The sequence below is a fragment of the Aulostomus chinensis genome, chromosome 21 (assembly GCF_037954235.1).
Source record: "Aulostomus chinensis isolate RoL2024-O1b breed Wild chromosome 21, RoL_Achi_v1.0, whole genome shotgun sequence".
NCBI lineage: Eukaryota > Metazoa > Chordata > Actinopteri > Syngnathiformes > Aulostomidae > Aulostomus > Aulostomus chinensis.
The window spans coordinates 13,663,534-13,682,190 of record NC_141340.1 but is presented as its reverse complement, the minus strand read 5'-3'; the positions used below and the strand labels follow the sequence as shown (position 1 = coordinate 13,682,190).

Sequence of the window (18,657 nt, the reverse complement as noted above, 5' to 3'; positions counted from 1 at the left end):
GAGACCCAACACACAAGCTGAAGTAAAACTTTTGGCTGTGCTGATAAAGCTTAAAGTAGCATGCTGAGTTTTGCATCCGTGTGATGATGATCATGTGTGTGTGTGTATGCAAATATTTAAACAACATGTACTTTCATGCACTATGAAGTGATTGTACTTTTCTCAGTTGATATTTTGAAGCTCATCTTTCACCTGAATTACTCTGCTGCTTGGGTATAATTGCTGTCTGTAAAGTTATTTGTTTAAATTCAAGTACACGTGCTGTTACATCATTGTTTTGTTTTGGGTTTTGGTTTTTTTTTGTCGCTGTCAGAGCAGTCAAACAGCTCTGACTCCATATAAATTCACTTTTACTCCATCATGGGTTTTACTTTCATGCCAGCAGACATTTTTTTTGTGGCTGGGTGAGCATGTTGAAGATAAAAGTCTCAACAAATTATAGCACTTGAGAAAAGGCAGTCATCTGTGTCATTGAAATGTTGCACGGTAGATATCAGGTAGCGAATAAACCACCAAACCTCCGCTCAGACTAGTTAAAGAAGGTGGCAAGTAAAAGATCACCCAGATTTTTTTGGAGGTACTGAGGGTTTCTCTACTTGTGTAAACATCTCTTTGAAAGCTTTCATTTTCCCGTTTGCTTAGTGGACGTATCAGATGGAGCCTGCGCGCTCTAATTTGTAGTGCCACTCTCCTGGTGTGTGTGTGTGTGTGTGTGTGTGTGTGTGTGTGTGTGTGTGTGTGTGTGTGTGTGTGTGTGTGTGTGTGTGTGTGATGAATCTTTAACTGAATGACTCACTTTATCTGATCCACTATTTCTCATGTCAAGTATGCTGAACAAAGGTTTTGTTATCATGACATTACATCGCCACAATCCACGTAATCACGTCATAACCATTAATATTTGTGTTAGAGGTCCAGATGTAGTAGATTATCTATGTTTTATCGCTAAATCAATATTTACTATTACCGTGTTGTTACTTTTTATAGTCCAAATCATTACCTCTGTGTTGTCCTGCGCAGCTTTTAACAAATACAATACCGTTGCCACTTCTCCGTGCTTTATTATTGTCTCAGTGTGAACCAGGGAGAATTGTAGCTGTGCAAGCAAATCATCCCTTTATTAGTTTTTCTTCCCTCTTGCGTCAGCTCACTGTTTGCGTCCCTCTCTTTCTTTCCCTCTCCCACACACAAGTACACTGCACACAAGGCAACAGTGAAATATTAATGTGCCCACACCCAAACTCTCACGGTACCCAAGGAGAGTTTAGTCACCTCAAGGTGAACCATAAGCTATATTCAGCATTATGCTGTAGTGCCTGGGCGGAGGCAATTTGCGATCGGTAATATTTGTAATCGACAATAAAAAAAAGTTGAGTTCTGAACTCATAAATGGTTGCGAAAGTGTCATACTGCTCATAGATTCCAGAGGGAGCCTCAAGCTGCGGGACCAGGCTCCCAGTGGGTGGCCTCTCACACCGCGTCACATGATTATTGCCAGGGAATTTGGCATTTTAAGTCAAACTGCATGGACAACCATGCTTTATTTTGCAATGTGTTTATTTTTAATAAAGCGCTACAAAGAACAAGTCACATTACTCCACCCAGTCATGGAGGACAGGCAGTAGCCCCGCATGTATAACTGAGACCTAAATGGAACCCAGGGATGGAGGATTTTAAGACATGCAGTTACAATCAACTTAGGGGACACCTGAGGAATATCCCTAACAAGTTGTTGCTTAAACCTAACATTTAACTTTACCTTATTTACACCATGGGTGGATTTCCACAGTGTGATTGTGTTCTGGCAACGCAACTCATACAGAACAAGACACAGTTTGTGAAACCAGCTCATGGTGTGTACCTCAACTTGGACATCTTTTAGTTTTATTCAGAGCTTTGCAGCTCGTCGTCTCAGACTCTGCTTATCCTGGAGTTTTTCTGTCACCTTTACGAGAGCTCTTTGTTTGTACTTTTAAGAAGAGGGAAAGAAATGTCACAGGAAAGTTGGATTGGGGAAAGAATGAAAAGAAGGACAATAAGATTGTTGTCTCACTCAAAACAGCTGCTCTGTGTTGATGCATGTTGGCAAGCAGTGAATGGAAGCAGAGATCCAGTGTGGATCCCCACAGATCAGATAGTTTGCATTGAACGGTGGACATCCATCATACTACACAATGGCTAGTTTCACCTGAGCGATTTAGTCAGTTAATGTATTCAGTCGTCTGACGGCAGATAGATGAATTTTAACCCTATAGATGCGATTTTTGTCCAAATTCACATTCTCTCATCAGTTGAATTGTTCACGAAGCGGAGAACAAAGACAATTTGACGACTTGACCTTTTCAGCAGTGCGAGATACTTGTCCGTGCAATGGTTTGCAAAAGAAAGAAAACAATCAAATTTATTCATATGAATCTGCGTACAGCTCCACGACTGCTTCTGGGCTGAATAAGTCATAAATAAAGTTTTTTCTTCTCATTGCGATGATTCCATGTGTGCGGGTCACCTGTTTCCAAATAAATTCTTCATCTAAAAATCCTGTGACACCACTCTTCATTCTTTAATGCGGTTTGGCTACACAAAACATAGAGATTTCATATGCAAACAAAGCTTGAAAAAAAGAAAAGGCGCTGAAAAACTGTAATAGGACCCTTACTAAAACTGTTTCCTGGCTCTGGTCTTGACTCGGTCTCTCCCTGCCTCATTCTTGACTTGTCAAAGTGTTGGTTTTGTATTGGTGTCGGTTCACCCAGGACTTTCTTATAACTTGGTCTCGGTTTAGGTGGTCTTGATGAAGACATAAGTGAAATTGGTGACGTACAAACAGGTGAGAAAAAAACTTATATGAAACAAAAAAAGGGGGGGGGGGCTGTTAAATATGGCGCTCGCACACACAAAAACACATCCCATCCCCCAGAGTATAAGTTTTGAAGCCCTGTATACTGTAAATTCTAGCATGTAATCACACACATACATGCACACGCAAGCACGCACACACATCAATCATGAGCATTATCACAGTAAAAATAGCTCACCTTTCTTGAGTGGACTCATTGAGATGATTACATCTGGGCTTGCAAATCAAGAGACAATGAGAGTGTAATTTTTACACAAGCTCTCTTTGTGGCACCAGTTTAATCATCTGCCTGTGCTTTGATTGGCTGAGTGCAGCTGATGAGAATTTTGATTGGTTGCGCGTATCTGCACTTGAAGTGGTTCCTCTCAGACGTCATCGCACAGTCCACAGATGTCAGAATCTGATTGTCCCTGTTCAGCTTCCGACTGAATTTACTAGTTGAGATATACACGAGTCATGGTAACCATTTTTATTCGCCAATTTACTGTCACATATATGTACTTTAAAAAAAAATTATGTTCTACTGTGTCTGTTACTGTAACCAATGAGTTTTTTTATGGATTAAAGTAATGAGACCACCAGAAAATGCTACATTCCTGTTTTAAGTACAGCTGTTTTAATGAGGGGTGTGTGTGTGTGTGTGTGTGTGTGTGTGTGTGCGCGTGCGTGTGTGTGTGTGTGTGTGTGTGTGTGTGTGTGTGTGTGTGTGTGTGTGTGTGTGTATGTGTGATGGTCCAGGTCACCTCAGCCTCTATTGGCCCTGTCTAATGAAGGTTTGTCTGAGTGTATGTTTCGCTGGCTTATTGTTTGGCTCTGTAAACATCCAATAATTGCAGTGTGTAACGGGGGAATAGTGCCACCGCGCTGAAAATTACTGATCAGCAAATGTGGGATAATAGCTGTGTGAATATGTGTTGTTTTGTTTGTTTTTTTAAAAAATTTTTTTAGGTGAGCGTGTGTTTTCAGCGCAGTGCAGGATGTGCGTGTGTATATGTACAATACAAGAGAACGTGTGGCGAGTCCATCAAGCGGGCAGTTAACATAAATGATCACCTGTTTAATGCGCTTTTCGATTGGACCTCTGATTCTGTGTGTTCAGCTAATTGGAAGGACAAAAGTTGTTGTTTTCCCTGAAAAATAATATACAGGTACTTTTCCCCTTTCTCTAGCTCTACCTATGGCATCATCATCACACACACACACACACACACACACACACAAAATTATCGCCATTTAAATGTTCAAGTAGACACACTTATCGAGAGTAAATGATCAAAGGTGAAAAGAGGAGAATTCAAAAACAGTGTGAGAACAATACACGCCCAAATGTAGGAACACTCAAAGATGAAAAGCAGCATATCACACTTCATTTGTGAATTCTCCTTTTGGAATTGACTCTTTTTTTTTTCATAATTACTCCTTTTCGGGTTCCTCAAGTTTCTGCTTGAAATTCATACTTTTAAAAGCTTCAAAAGGATTTAAATGTTCTTAAGGAAGCAAAGTTGATGCTTTTGTTGTTTTCAAACCTCATCAAAAAAATGCTCAGGATTGTTTTTGATATTCACTGAAGTACCATATTATGGAACCAGTTTCATAATTAGAAGCTCACCTCGTCGTACAAAACTGAAGTCATGCAGCGTAAGAAGACTCCAGATTTGGATCTTGACTCGGAACCACCACAAAGTACCAAAGTACTGCTAAATCCTGCAGATGTTGTGAAATTGGGTATTTATACATGTTTCATGCTTGAGACGCCACATCTGAGCATTTGCACCTGTACATAATTATCATCTCTACCTTAACTAATGCACTCATTACATAAGTTAACGTGTGCATTAATCCACACAGAGTGACTGAAGCGTTAAAAACACCCAAGGGACAGGCTGGTTTGGGGAAGTTACTCTGGAAGTATCATCAAATAACTGTCTTGTCCTTAAAATAAATAACCAAATTACTATACTGATGACTTGATTCCAAAAATAAGTAGATGAGTAGTAACGTTACTGGTTAATTACTAGTTGCTCAACACTGTAGAAATCAAGGCTTTGCTCTCTGCGCACACTTTTTTCTCAACAAGAGTTTTTTTTTACCCTGCTGTGCTGCCCTTTTAAGATGATTTAGAAAATTGAATGTGGAGGTTTTCAGAGTTGAAGGCATTTTAGTGTGACACACTTGACAACAGACAAGAGGGTTCTTGTCTTTGGCTGAAACCAACTCAAAAATACTGTCTGTACTTCCTATGGATGTGTATGTCTCTCCTCTCTCCATACTCGGTTTGTTTACACCAGAAGCCATCGCAGTCACACGCATGCACGCACACACACACACACACACACACACACACACACACACACACACACACACACACACACACACGTCATCTGCCTGAGATTTCAAGGAAAAGAAACTTCCCTTTTTACAATCTAGACAACAAACGCAAAGTGCCTGATGCTGCAGAGAGAAAAATTTACTCACATCCATGTCCCTGATGCTGTGCAGTCGAGCATCTTATTCCCTCAGATTATCAGCATTCATCTGAGATGAGTTTTTTGTGGGCGATGCGAAGAAATGAGTGTGAGATGAAGAGAGCGAGGGAGAAAGAGAGAGCAATAAGGTGACTGTGGACATCTATAATGATTTAATAGCCAATATTTGAAAAGTGTGCAATCTGCTTCTTTGTCAAAGTCAAACTCTTATTCAGCTCCTCCAGAGTAACTCCAGAAATTTGATCACCAAAGCAGTAAATTACCTAAATTGCATTTTCTCTCTGTCTGCTGTTCTCACTTTTTCCTCAGCCCCTCCATCCCCTTGCTCTCTCCCTCTCTCTCCTTCTTGCTCTCTCTCTCTCTCTCTCTCTCTCTCTCTCTCTCTCTCTCTCTCTCCCCCCAACTCTCTCTCATCCCAACATCCCAACACAGTGATGAAGACTGATGTTCAGGTTCTAATTAGCATCTGCTTTGGTATGCGCATTACCAGTCTGTCCACTACTGACCCTCCAATCAGTTAACAGACATGACAGGCCTTGTCCAATCAGATTAAGGCCAGCGGGACAGCCTTCCTGTGTGGAGCTGTCACTCCAGGTACATTGTGGGTCCTGCTGATGGATGTGATTTGGGCACATGATGTGAAGAGACCCACATCATGTGCCCTGCAGTTTCCAAAATTGTCTGTATAATCATGCACAGTTTGAGGATGTGGAAAACAGATCCAGTAAATACAACACTGCAGTGTGTTTATTTTTAGTTCATATCAAATTGTTTTTGGATTATTGAGCACAGGGCTAGATGGAGAAGATGTGGATCGCACTGGATGATACGTTTGATCGTAAACAGAAGTTTTGCTGACCTCCATTAGCTTCCAGTTTATGTAGCTGGTGGTTTCTGACCTCTGGAGTCATCAAGAAGTTGTGGAGGTGGAAAAAATATGTATACATATGTTTGTGAGATCAAGACGAAATGAGTCCTTGAAATGCAAATTTCACTTTTCTGGGGAATTAACTAATAAATAATAAGTCAGCATAGCCCATCTTGACTGGAGGGTGCAGTTTACTTCATAAGCACTTACACGCTGTTCTGAAGACTTGGAGTGGATCTCTACACTGGACCACGTAAAGAGCTGCCATGTAAGGAGCATTTTCTAACGACTTTACCCTGAATAAGGTCATAATTGGAGTCAACAACAGTCGGATGAAGATGTGGAGAGTTCTGATCTTTTCCACAGTATTGAAGGGCATTTTTATACACCTACAGCCACGCTGTGAAGTCCTACCACAATTTCTGCAGTATTTTCCAGTCAAACTGCTTTACACTGCACGGTCTAACTCAGTGATTCTCAGACTTAGTACAGTTTGGGAACCACTGGTCGAACTTTGAGTGTTTAGGACTTGGCTCAAAGCATTTCTGCTTCATTGCCATGAAAACGGTAAAAATGCACAAGTTACAACATGACAGGAGTGGTTTCAGGTCAAATTCTGGAAGGAAACTCCAACACAGGGTGTATGTAACATGTGCAAATGCGGGCTCGAACCTGGAACCTTCTTGGTGTGAGGCGACAGTGCTAGCTGCTGTACCACCGTGCCACCATATTCAAACACCTTATTCAAATATTGTTTTACTGATTGTTGCTGCACATGCAGCGTACTGATGCGTAACAAAGACGTTCCTTCATGTTATTCTCTGTCCTATTGCCACATGTGCCTCACTGCAAATGTCAAGGAATTTAGTTTGAGTGCCAAAGATTTGGAGCTGATGACTGCTGATGACTTGTCCTGCAAATTCCTTCAGACTCATTAAACTCGAAAACACGTCTGATTCTTAGAGGCCTAATCTCGTATTTTACAGCCCTGCTATAAACGTGTTGGGGCCTAGTTACTCAGGGAACCTTCAGAAGTCTAGTGCAGTTTTTGCAGCGGATGCTGCTTCGACGTTAGATACCTACACAGTATTAGAAGTAGTATATACTGCAGTTTTATGATATTATGGCTGACTGCTATGCAGTGACCATGTTGAGGTCATTTTAATCCACTCGCTCTCTGGGCAGCCAGTTCGATTCAGAACACAGGACTCTAAGATTATTTTTAACTTTATATTTGAAACAGTGACATCTTTCAACACTTTGCAATTGGATTCATTCTCCAGTGGCTGAGAATAGTTGATCTTTATATTCCTGTCGTGTGCACAGTACGTATGTCTGTGTAGTTCTGTCAATGGTTATCTTGTGATCTTAAATTCCGTACGTTCAGCTGCCTCATGAGACATTAAAAGAGACACGGCTCAAGAGAAGTTGAATGAAAAGGAAGAACTGCTTTGATGATCCTCGTATTTTCAAGTGTTATACTCTTCCATTAGGTTTACCCCCACCCCTTCCCTCCTTAGCTGCGTGCATCAAAGCAGTCTTGTCCTCTTGTCCCAGTTATATCAGTCACCACCCGCGTTTATTCTCCCAGCTCGTCAGACGACTCTACTGTTTCTATTAGACGTAGTTTGCTGAATCATGCCTGAAGAAAGTAACCAGTCTAAGACCTGTAACACCTCATTTAATTTCATACCCGCCAGCGTTCAGGTTAAAAAAAAGGAATAAGTTGAACATTCAGTTGTTAATTCCTCAAAAAAGAAGCGAGTATTCAGTGTGAACCCTTTGGTTTTTCAGGCAATCTTTTATCAGTTTTTGCAGGCTGTATTTCTTAGTATCCCACTGTATCGTGCCATCAACTCGTCCTCGATCAGGTTTTTAGCTCTTATGAGCACATATGTTGACTGGCTTCTGGTCTGAGGGTGGTTTCCTTTTTTATTCATCTCTGTTTTCCTTTATTTATGTTTCTGCCATCTCATTTTTCTTGCCTGTTGTGCCCACAGGTCCCCCCTAACTCTTCTTCCTAGTTCTCAGACTCTCTCTCTCTCTCGCTATGTCTACCCACTAGGATTTTTAATTAATGGCGAGCCATGATGCTTATCTTATCAGTAGATCACTCTGCTTTCTATTAACTACAGTGACAGAGTTGGGAGGCTGCAGGGGATGGATGACACACACACATATGTGCGCGCATACACACACAAACACAAGTATGCCGATGAAAGCGTGAAACATTCATAGAAGTACAGACGTAGACAAATGGGAACACACTTGCAAGTGGGTGCCGACACACTCTGACAGACAAACTCACACAGGCACAAACAGGTACAGGAGCAATTATGTCCACATCAACACGCATCACGAGTCTATCTTGGCACACACACATAAACAAACCGCCCCGATGGTATCTGGCTGTGTGATTTAAGGAGTGTTGTTTGAGGGTCTCTCATCCTAAATCCCCTAAATGCCTTGGGAATACCCCCCTCTCTCTCTTCTTCCTCCTCCTCCACCTCCTCTCTATCTCTTCCCTACCTCCTTCCTTGCTTTCTGGCTGAATGAACACTTATCATTTGGCAGATAAAGAGCCGTCCACGCTGGAGTTTGCTTTATCTTCAAGAGCCATGTTTACTCCCTGTGAATGCTCTGCTTTTCACAGATGTTTCATAGACTGCATTCACTTGATCCAACAGAAGATGAGAGCACAATGTCAAGGAATCATTTTCTTGCGCTAAAAAGGGGGGGGGGGGGGGGGACGACACCTTCAGACACGGCACAAATTCATCCTCCACCCTGTCAATTGTACCTCCTCAGGCAGGTCAACTGTGCCGTACTGTATTTACTGCATTTTCATGTTGGGGAAGTTGAGCTATGAGCCCCCCAAATAAATCTGTTTTCACAATAGCTTGATGGAGGATTACAGTGAGCCACATTTCAGAGCACAAACAGCTAGCGCGGAGGAAGAGACAACAAAATCAATCCTCAAATATGCCACAGTCGATGGGAGTCACAACATTTCAACAAAGGCTTTCTCTGGATCACACTGAGGTGACAGTTTTCTGAAAGCACTCAGGAAGAGCAGCAGCAGAGAAACAGTTTACAGAGTGGTTATTGGAGAAAATATTACAGGAGATTGTGGAGACGCACAGTCGCCTACACTGTCTCACACTCTCATCATTTCCTCATTTGGGGCACCATAACAAGGAAATTATCAACAGGGGATACTACGATAAAAGAAAGCATTGACCAGGGATTTTTCGAGGAACAAAGCATTTATTTCACTTTGTCCAGCGTGCTCACAGTAGTGTTAAGTACAGTCTAATCACACCACAGACAGCTTGCAGGCAGGAGTAACACTGTGCTGCACATTTATTTTTTTAACTCTTTATTCAAAATTATGTCTGGGCTTGTTTAAATCAATAGTGGTCATGAAATAAATTTAAACTGTTTGCTGTATTACGCTCCACTGAGGCAATTCAGAAATACGTCATGTTAAGTTTTACCTAATGAGGCAATACCCTGGATGATAGTGGTTTTCAGAGTAGTTTATGAATGAGTCTGACTTTTATTCTTCCCCACCTTTTGTTACATTTGTTTTTAATGCGATATCTGTGAAAGTCCTGTGGGGTCTTCATTCAAACTTGGCTCACATGTCCACTGGGTTGGTGGCACGGTGGTGCAGTGGTCAGCACTGTCTCCTCACAGCAAGAAGGTTCCAGGTTTGAGTCCCGGCTCCAGCACAGGATCTTTCTGTGTGGAGTCTCCATGTTCTCCCTGTTCCTGTGTGGGTTCTCTCTGGTACTCCAGCTTCCTCCCACAGTCCAAAGACATCAAGAGAGGACGAGGCTGATTGATACTCTAAACTGACTGTAGGTGTGACTGTGAGTGTGAATGGTTGTCTGTCTCTATGTGTTGGCCCTGCAATGGACTGGCGACTCATCCAGGGTGAACCCCGCCTCTCACCTGAAGGCTGCTGGGATAGGCTCCACCCCCATGACCCTTAACAGAATTAGAAAAAAAGTGGATGGATGGATGGATGCTCCACTGGGTCTCAAGGCTGAATTGAAAAGATTTTAGTGTTCAAAGGTCAAAGTCAATTTGACAGCCACACATCAAATATGGTTTTTCCTTTTCTTTTTTTTCTTTGAAGCCAAATATGTCCAAACAGTGTCATATCATCTAATCTGCACCTGCTATTCTTACTTGTTGTGGATGTTTGACCATCAAAATCTTTTCAGTTCATCCAAGTGGAAATTTTTGTCAAATTTGAAGATGTTCTTTCAACGTGCTCCTGTGACTATGACTTTCACCTTTGACCTTTGATCTCCAAGCTCTTTTCCATTCATCCCAGTGGACATTTATGCCAAGTTTGAGGACATTTAAACTCCTGAGATATCACATTACTGAGACTCAGACAGACAGAAAATGAAAGGCTACTGCACCTCCCACTATTCTCAGTGACTCTCATTTTTGTCAAATGCTGTGGTTGTGAACAGTCATTTATAAAACCCTTTTGTTCAGTACTTCCACATTTCCCGCAAATGGCACAGGTCAAGATAAGCACAAATCCCCGTGTTGTGGTTTGTTGTATTTTTTTTCTTGTTTGGATCTCCTTTTCAGCAGAGATTTTGTCTTTGTCTACCATGGCAGACAACATTAAGCTCCTCCAAACTCACTATTTAGTCATCTGGCCACAGAACGTCGACAGACAAAGACTCACTGTGCTCTTCTTCAAAGAAATTCTACGCAAGTTATTTTCAAATAACTCTTTCAGCCAGATTTTCCTTTTTTTTTCTTTTTTTTTGAAATTTTTGCGGATGTATTTTGCTGGCCACATCACTACCCACTCTCACTTTCCGTGGCTATGATGGGAGGAAATAATAATGTTTTGGCAAACGGGGAATGTGTGTGATTTGTTCCTGTCCCACTGTGTTGCTCAGCCGGTGGAGCTCTGTCCCAAAATAAAACAGCTCTGGCTGAGAACAGAACAAATGAGATTTTGGCAGTTGTATCTCCTTCATTCATACTATAACATTTTATCTGTCCGTTTTTTTCCCCCCACTCTGAATAAACTAAGAATTGCTGTGTGATCTTTTTTTATTTGACTTTCTCTTATGAGATGCTTTGAAAGTTCTCAAGGAATTAAAGTTTCTCCTGTCTGACTCTCTGCAGGGAGTTTGGGTGGAGAGATCCGGAGCTGCCAGAGGTGATCCAGATGTTGCAGCATCAGTTCCCGTCAGTGCAGTCCAACGCTGCAGCATACCTGCAGCATCTCTGCTTCGGAGACAACAAGATCAAAGCTGAGGTTTGTGTCGATGTGGGCAGGCGTGTTTTCACTATCGTATCGTATCATATCCCCTAAATTCACGAGGATTTCTCTTGAAAGCAAATATAGATGGAAGCCCTTTTGGAACAATCCAGCAAAGCATTTACACAGGCTTTCTCAACCCTTCCCATTCCATGTCACTTCATGAATTAACTAGGATGTGCAGGTGAGGACAATTTACCATGATCCTAAAAGCTTAAAATGCAAATAAAAGACAGTGACTTGCATATTAACTGTCAACAAATGCAAGCAATTAACCATGAAAACAGGAAGACAGTTACTTTTCATTTGCAACGACCCACTTACCCACCCACACAAACAAACACGCGCTCTTATACAGATATGAAAATGCAGTCACACTTGCATACAAAAAGACATCACACTTCTTTCCACTCCCACTCGCAGCCCTGAAAGACAAGTGTTCACATCTTTTGTAATGGGTGTAATTATTGCCTGAATGGAGGTGTCCAACGATGGGGGGGGGGGGGGGGGGGGGGCTGTGTGTCGACAGTAGACGCTCTGGCCTGCCTTCGTTGGACTGTTTGATTGTCTGGTACGATGCGCAAGGTGCTGCTAAACGCTATTTACACAAACCAAGCCTGGAAGAGACATTTGCCAGACAACATTCACACTTCACTCTGGCATTAAATAAAATGCAGGCACATATTTACATACATACTCTGTACGCGTGCTAAAGGGCGTCATACTCAATGTAAATGAGACACAGGTAGAAATGGACTTTTTAAAAGTTACATGAAGCATAGAGAGGGGTTCCCGTCATGTTCAGCGGGCAGATCAAAGGATCGGGTGGCCTCCAAGCTCAGCTGGGGACATCTTGGGAGCCCCCACTCCAAGTTTATTTCAAGATAAGATCATGAAGTTGCCTAAAGTAAATCTCAAACTGAATTAACCCATTATCACGTAAAAACTAGTGTGACCATCTCAATATAGTGGCAGTAAAAGTAAAAGTATAAGAAACCTCTACTCCTGCATGCAATCCTTTATGTCATAGGTGTTTCGAAACTCTATAAGTATTACTTTTGATCACCATACAAGCTGTAATGTCGATGTATTGCATAATGAAAGAGCACATTTTAGAACAACTCAAATGGCTTTTTTTTTCAGATCCTCTTTATACCTATTCATTAAATTTCAATCAATGCAAGACAAAAAAAAAAACTTTCAGAACAAATTAAACATTTTATATCCTTCATAAAAGGCTTCTGTGAATGAAGTACCGTTGAAGTTTCCTGCAGCTTGCACGCTAAATGTAATAAAATGTGCCTTTTGTTCAGCGCCCCGTTCAAGTGTCTTGGTAGATCATCAAGGCAGTGAAGGAGCTGTTCTACAGTAATTTTTTTTGTCCTCTTATAAAGGCAAAAAAGTGATAAAAGTATCATATTAATCACTGTTTTAGACATTGATTTCCCTTGCTACCAGCAGCAATTATGATTTATTCTTTCCTAGCGGTATCAATAAAGCCCTGCTGGATTACGTAGCTTCACTCAGTGACCTGCTCTTTAGCTGTACATCTTTAGGAGACGAGGGAATTCTTCTGATGGAGCTGTGTGATCATTCAGTCATAATTCTTCTAAAATGAATTGTATTGAAGATATGCCTTTGATTAAGACAACCAAGATTGAAAGAAAACAAAAAACAAAACTGCAATCTATTTAGTTTTTTGATTGATTCTTTTTTAAATCAATCAAATTCTTTTTCATGTCTATCTCTCACCCATGTTGTCTTGGGCAAAGTCATAGCATCTTTCAACGTTTGTCCCTCTTGATTTTCATTTTCATTGTTATTTATCAGCAGGATGTGTTCAACCTTACTGGGTGTAATTCCAATCAAATATTAGGGAAGTGTGAAGGACAAGACCAAGGAAAGAAGTAGTTAAATACAGCGTTCGTCTGTGCAAAGAGATTCAAGTCAATACACAAGTCGGGTCTGGTCAGGTTTTGTTTTTTCTACTATAACATATAGTTGTGCAAAATCATCCAAACTCTGTGTAAAATGCAGTTGATGGTATATATATTTTGGAAATTGCTGCACTTAAGCTAGAAATTGGTGGTTTTGCTTCAGAATGTTGGAAATGCCTTTTTCACTGATGAGGGAGCTGCCATTTTCTAGACTTGACACCAATTCCAAAATGTCAATCACGCGATGCTATGTGACACGCCGGTGCTTCATCCCCACGATCGTGTGAGAACAATGAAGAAAGCAAACCCATCTTGTTTACCAGTAAAAAGTGGCAGCAAAAGATATAAGGGAACCACTGTTTTTATGGCTTCTTGTTTAAAAAGCCTTCATGCACTTAATTTTGCAGGAGGGTTTTTTTTTTACAACTTAGAAAATGAAAGGATTTGAGAACTAAATTATTCTCAGTCTCTTCTGTGATGGAGTACAAGAAAGGAAGTGATTAGATCGGATTCTGCCGAATGACAAATAAATCCCACTTATTGTGTCATCAGTTTCAAAGAAAAGCTGCTGTAAAATCAAACATTTTTTGACTGCAAGAGTCACAAAAAATTTTGCAGAATCCTGGAGGGACTGGTAGCTGCACAATGTCCTAGCCTGCACTGGCGAAACAGCAGCAAATTTCAAAACGGCCGTCTCCGTTTGGAAATCCATCCACCACTCCCTCCAGCTCTGTGTACAGATTTTTCTGTTATTGTGACATGTGACATCCTACTTCCCTGTAGTCACAATTTCTAAGTCTACTAGATGGCATCAGTCCCTTACACACGATCGCAGGTCATTTGCACCACTCATATTCACAGCCTCTTGGTCCATTTCCCTCAGAGGACAGTTTGTCATAAATCCAGAATGTTGCTGAATATTGAATTCCTTTTGTTTGTCTGATGTATCTAATGATTTAGCCACATAATAAACATGACATTCCGGTAATTTCCCCACCCTTTAACGAAACTAGCGCTTTGTGACTGGGTCTTGAGTGAGATTTCCGAAGCTGTTGTCGTGCCTGACAGCGGGTGAATCTGCGTTTCACTGGCAAACAGGCCGATGTGGGTGAAGACTTAAAGGTGTGACGGTTTTTGCTCGTCGTTCTCTTTTTGGCAAACTTGGCAACTGCACAGATAATGCTGTTGTTAAAAGGACAAGCAGATCACCCGTGCCTGGTTAGGGTTTGTTTTGGGGTTGTTTTATTTTTTTTGTAGGGAGCCACAAATAGCTTTGTCCTCCAGCACCTCTCAGCAGTCTCCCAGCTGCGTCTTGACTTCATCATGTTCACACCCGCTGAACGCATCTGAGCATGTGTAACATTTGATGATTATTCATATAGCTTCATAGTCATTATTTATTCATCACTGCCTGTCACTCTCAAAACAGATGCCAATTTACAACTTGACAGCTTCTCTCACAAAACAGTAATTACCGCTAAACTGAATCAAATGATGGTGATTTTGTAAGCGTGGCAGGTAATTTATGAAAATTCTTGACACGAGCGTTCCCTATATTTTCACGATACTGACTGATCACCAATAAACAAAACATCTGGTTTCCTGTGATGCTGCTTGAACGTTTCCTTAAAGGCTTTGTTTTATTTGCAGAAAGTGACAGCAGCAGGTCAATAAAAGCTTACGTCAGACACATTTTAAATGTTGTGATAAAACAAGAATAGGAGTGTTATTTTTAACTTGAAGACTGAGCGCCACGTGCGCGTATTGAGCAGCTGAAAAGAGGCACAACATAGCTGGGAAAATGAGGCCCTGCAGAGGCAAGAGAGGAAGAAGAGAAATGAAAAATAGAAACAGAACTTGATGGAACATCGTCTGTTATCTTGATGATAATGAGCTCCCTTTGCGTTGTGCATTTATTGGCATCGTATCACATATCAGAGAGAGTTTGAGAGACAATCGGCGGGTAGAGTTAAGCTAGAGTTGTACTGACCAGCCAACAAACCATTCTGTTGCAGTCGAAATTTCTACCTGTTCACCTTTTCGCGTCACACATGACAACAAGCTGCCCAGGGGCGAGCAGCATCGCTACTGAATGGATCATGAACATGATCATGTTCTCTAAATTGTGTCAGCTTCTTGTAAATGGAGGAACAGTGACGTTAAAGAATTCATGAATATGTTGTGGACCCCGGGAAACGCCCTCAAGGACCACTGGAACACACAAACCCGAAGGGACAAGACTGTGAGAAGAAAATGTAATTGACATTTGAAGATATTTCGAGTCAGCAACACATATAAACTGCCGTTTAAGATTGCATGATTGATTTATTACACTTGTTTGAAGATGTTACAATTTTAAAGGCAGAACATTCATGTTCACAAATCAGTTATTGTGAAATGTACATGGATTATTACATTAAAAGCTGCAGATTTGTTTTACCTTTGTGATAAATTCTTGCGTTAACAAGCCTGCGTGCCAGGATTATTCTACACTGAATACAGCAGCAGGAACCCTGACACAGAACATGCACAGAACATCTCGTCAGTGTGCGGCTGATTTAAGTATCTAAATGTCAGGCGAATTCAATTGCCAGTGCGTGTTTGTCCGATTTTGAAAAGTACAAATTCAGTCAGACCAATGCGTTTATGTGAATTCTAGTAAACCAACATGATAATTCAGCTTTCACTAACATCACATCAAGTGTGCGTGGGGAGGGCTCAGCTCATATGGGAGGTGACCGTAGGGCCGGGAAATTCAGCTTAATCATCATTTTTACAAACTTGCAGTAGTATCAATTTACGTCTCATCCCCTGTGCAGCCAAGTACCCATCAGGCTCAAATACACAGTGCTTGTGCAGTACTGACATTGAACTTTAACTTGCCAGCTCATGCCTCTTTGTTATGTACACTGACACACATGTACACACTAATAGACTAAAGTTGAGTCTCATCAGTAATTCATTTTGGGTAGCAGACTTGTCGATATCTATTTATCCACTTGAAAGGAGAGGAACGCTGCCTCACTCCTCTCCGTTGCACCTCTCTTTCCTTGTCTCTTCCTTACACACCTTCTTCTCACACCATCATAATTTATCTCTCCTCGATTTCTACTCCCACTCCCAAACAATTTTATGATGTTATTATTTTTTTTTACTTTACAGCAGTGCTGCTTGATTATACAGGACTGTATCAATAATAAGGAGGTGCAGTGGACTCAACAAAAGTCAATTCAAGTCATAATTGAGGAGTTTCCCCTGTGTTTTACAACTTATTATACCCAATAGGGGAAACTGTGTGTGTGTGTGTGTGTGTGTGTGTGTGTGTGTGTGTGTGTGTGTGTGTGTGTGTGTGTGTGTGTGTGTGTGTGTGTGTGTGTGTGTGTGTGTGTAAAATCCCATTTTAGATTTCCAGGCTGTGAAATCTGCAAGCTGTAAATATCTGTTCAAGTGACATCAGTATGAAACATGAGAAAAACAAAAGCAAACGATCCAAAGCAAATGTTCGTCATTTTGTATGCTTTTTCTTTCCAGATGCAAGTATTAGCATGCAGAGGAAATCTACCATATCATTTAAATATTAGACATCCTTGAGTATAAGAAGTTACAGCAAAATATGCCATTCCAGCATAATACAAATCCAACCCTCGGTCTCATACTCAAACACTCACATGTCAGAAAGTGAAAGGATTTTCTCCAGCGGTGAACATTTTTCAGACTTCCTTTTTAAGCTCCTCTTCATCTGTGACGCACACAATTCTTACTGCCGCTTGACAGATTATTTGGTTCTCTTTGACGTCACGATTCACTCAAAAGTAGTTTTCGCTTGTAAGGAATTTCCACGTGAGAGTAAAACACGATACATAATCTGTCAAAAAAGCAAGAACCTCCTAAACATCATCATTGATGAAAAGGATCATTCGTAAGCACCTGAACGAGCTAGCGCAGTTCATTCTTGTCTTGTAACACCGTTTTGTTCCTCAAGAGTCGAAAGTGAGTCACTGTAGCGTGAAGGAGCAGTAGATAAAAGAGAGGGCTGCCTACACTCCTCCAGCTAAAGTTATGATACACTGATTACATAGTTTCAGTCACGGCCCAAAGTAGGGAAATGGAAACAGGGGGCGGGTTGGGATGCACAGGTGGGTGGGCACGTCCAATTACATTTCATAAATGTCATAGCTATTGCACCTGCATTACAACAGTATTATTATGCTTACTGTATCTAAAAGAGTACATAATATACTCGGTTGACATTTACATCTTGAAATCCCGGTAGCAGTCCTATGCAGTACATACCTATTTGACACAATATATGGGACGTCCCAGCTAGAATGGCGTGGTTGGCACACCTAAAGCAAAGCGACACGTATCTTGGATGGTATCAACTAGTAAAGAGAGTTTCACCCTCAGCTCATGCTAAGGAGGTTACATTTTCCTTGTTTCTAGCAATAGAGATGAGCATCCTAGCTTTCCTGGTTGCCCTCTTTTGATTCAGAGTGTTGCACTCGTTTGTTCAGGTTATTTACATTGTACCTCAATGTTCCGCTTCACCCAGATTGTGGGTTTAAAGTTCTCTCTAATAGGTGCCTCGTGCACACAGACGTTGGTCCTTTCTCTGTGATTTAAGATGTAACGTATATAAGCAAACAACAGCTAGAGGAACAAACATCAGAAGAACTATCTAAAAATGTCAATTTTAGAAACTCTGAAGTGCATAATGCGGTTTTTGAGTTAGAAACAAGCAAATTTTATCTCTTCCAGTTTGCTGCTACAATAAACATGAGTAAGTGAGATGGTTTAATTGCGTGTGCCAGCTGGTCGTACTTGGTACGACCTTGAATTAGTGACTTTTTGGGTGGAGTATCGCTTTGAGGGCTGATTTACTCTGCAACAAACACAAGGAATCAAGGGAAACTAGACTAGCAAAAGAAACTAGCCAAGAGAAGAAAATAGACTAGCAAATAAAATAGAGCGCCAAAAGAAAATAGACCAGCAAAAGAAACTAGCCTTGCTACAGGCTACAAGTTATGCATCAGTATCTGTACAAGTGTCTTTCCACTTGATGTTGTGCATAATAACTTGCTTTCTAGTCAAAGGGTATACAACCTAGACTTTGTCTGATAAGTATTGGTTGAACCTTTTACTAGTACCTATCTCTTATTCGTGGTTAGTCAATCACAGCCTTGACGACAGTGCTTTAATTTTCTCCT

The 18,657-nt window shown here is 41.1% G+C and overlaps 1 protein-coding gene across 6 annotated transcripts in view; it reads left to right on the top strand.

The window, feature by feature from the left end:
- Nucleotides 1–18,657, top strand: part of ctnnd2a (catenin (cadherin-associated protein), delta 2a) — a 292,727-nt gene that overhangs the window by 187,170 nt on the left and 86,900 nt on the right. For all 6 annotated transcript variants that reach the window (XM_086191968.1, XM_086191964.1, XM_086191967.1 and 3 more), the window contains exon 13: nt 11,378–11,510. In XM_086191968.1, coding sequence (XP_086048094.1) covers nt 11,378–11,510 — 133 coding nt within the window. The remainder of the gene's footprint in view (nt 1–11,377; nt 11,511–18,657) is intronic.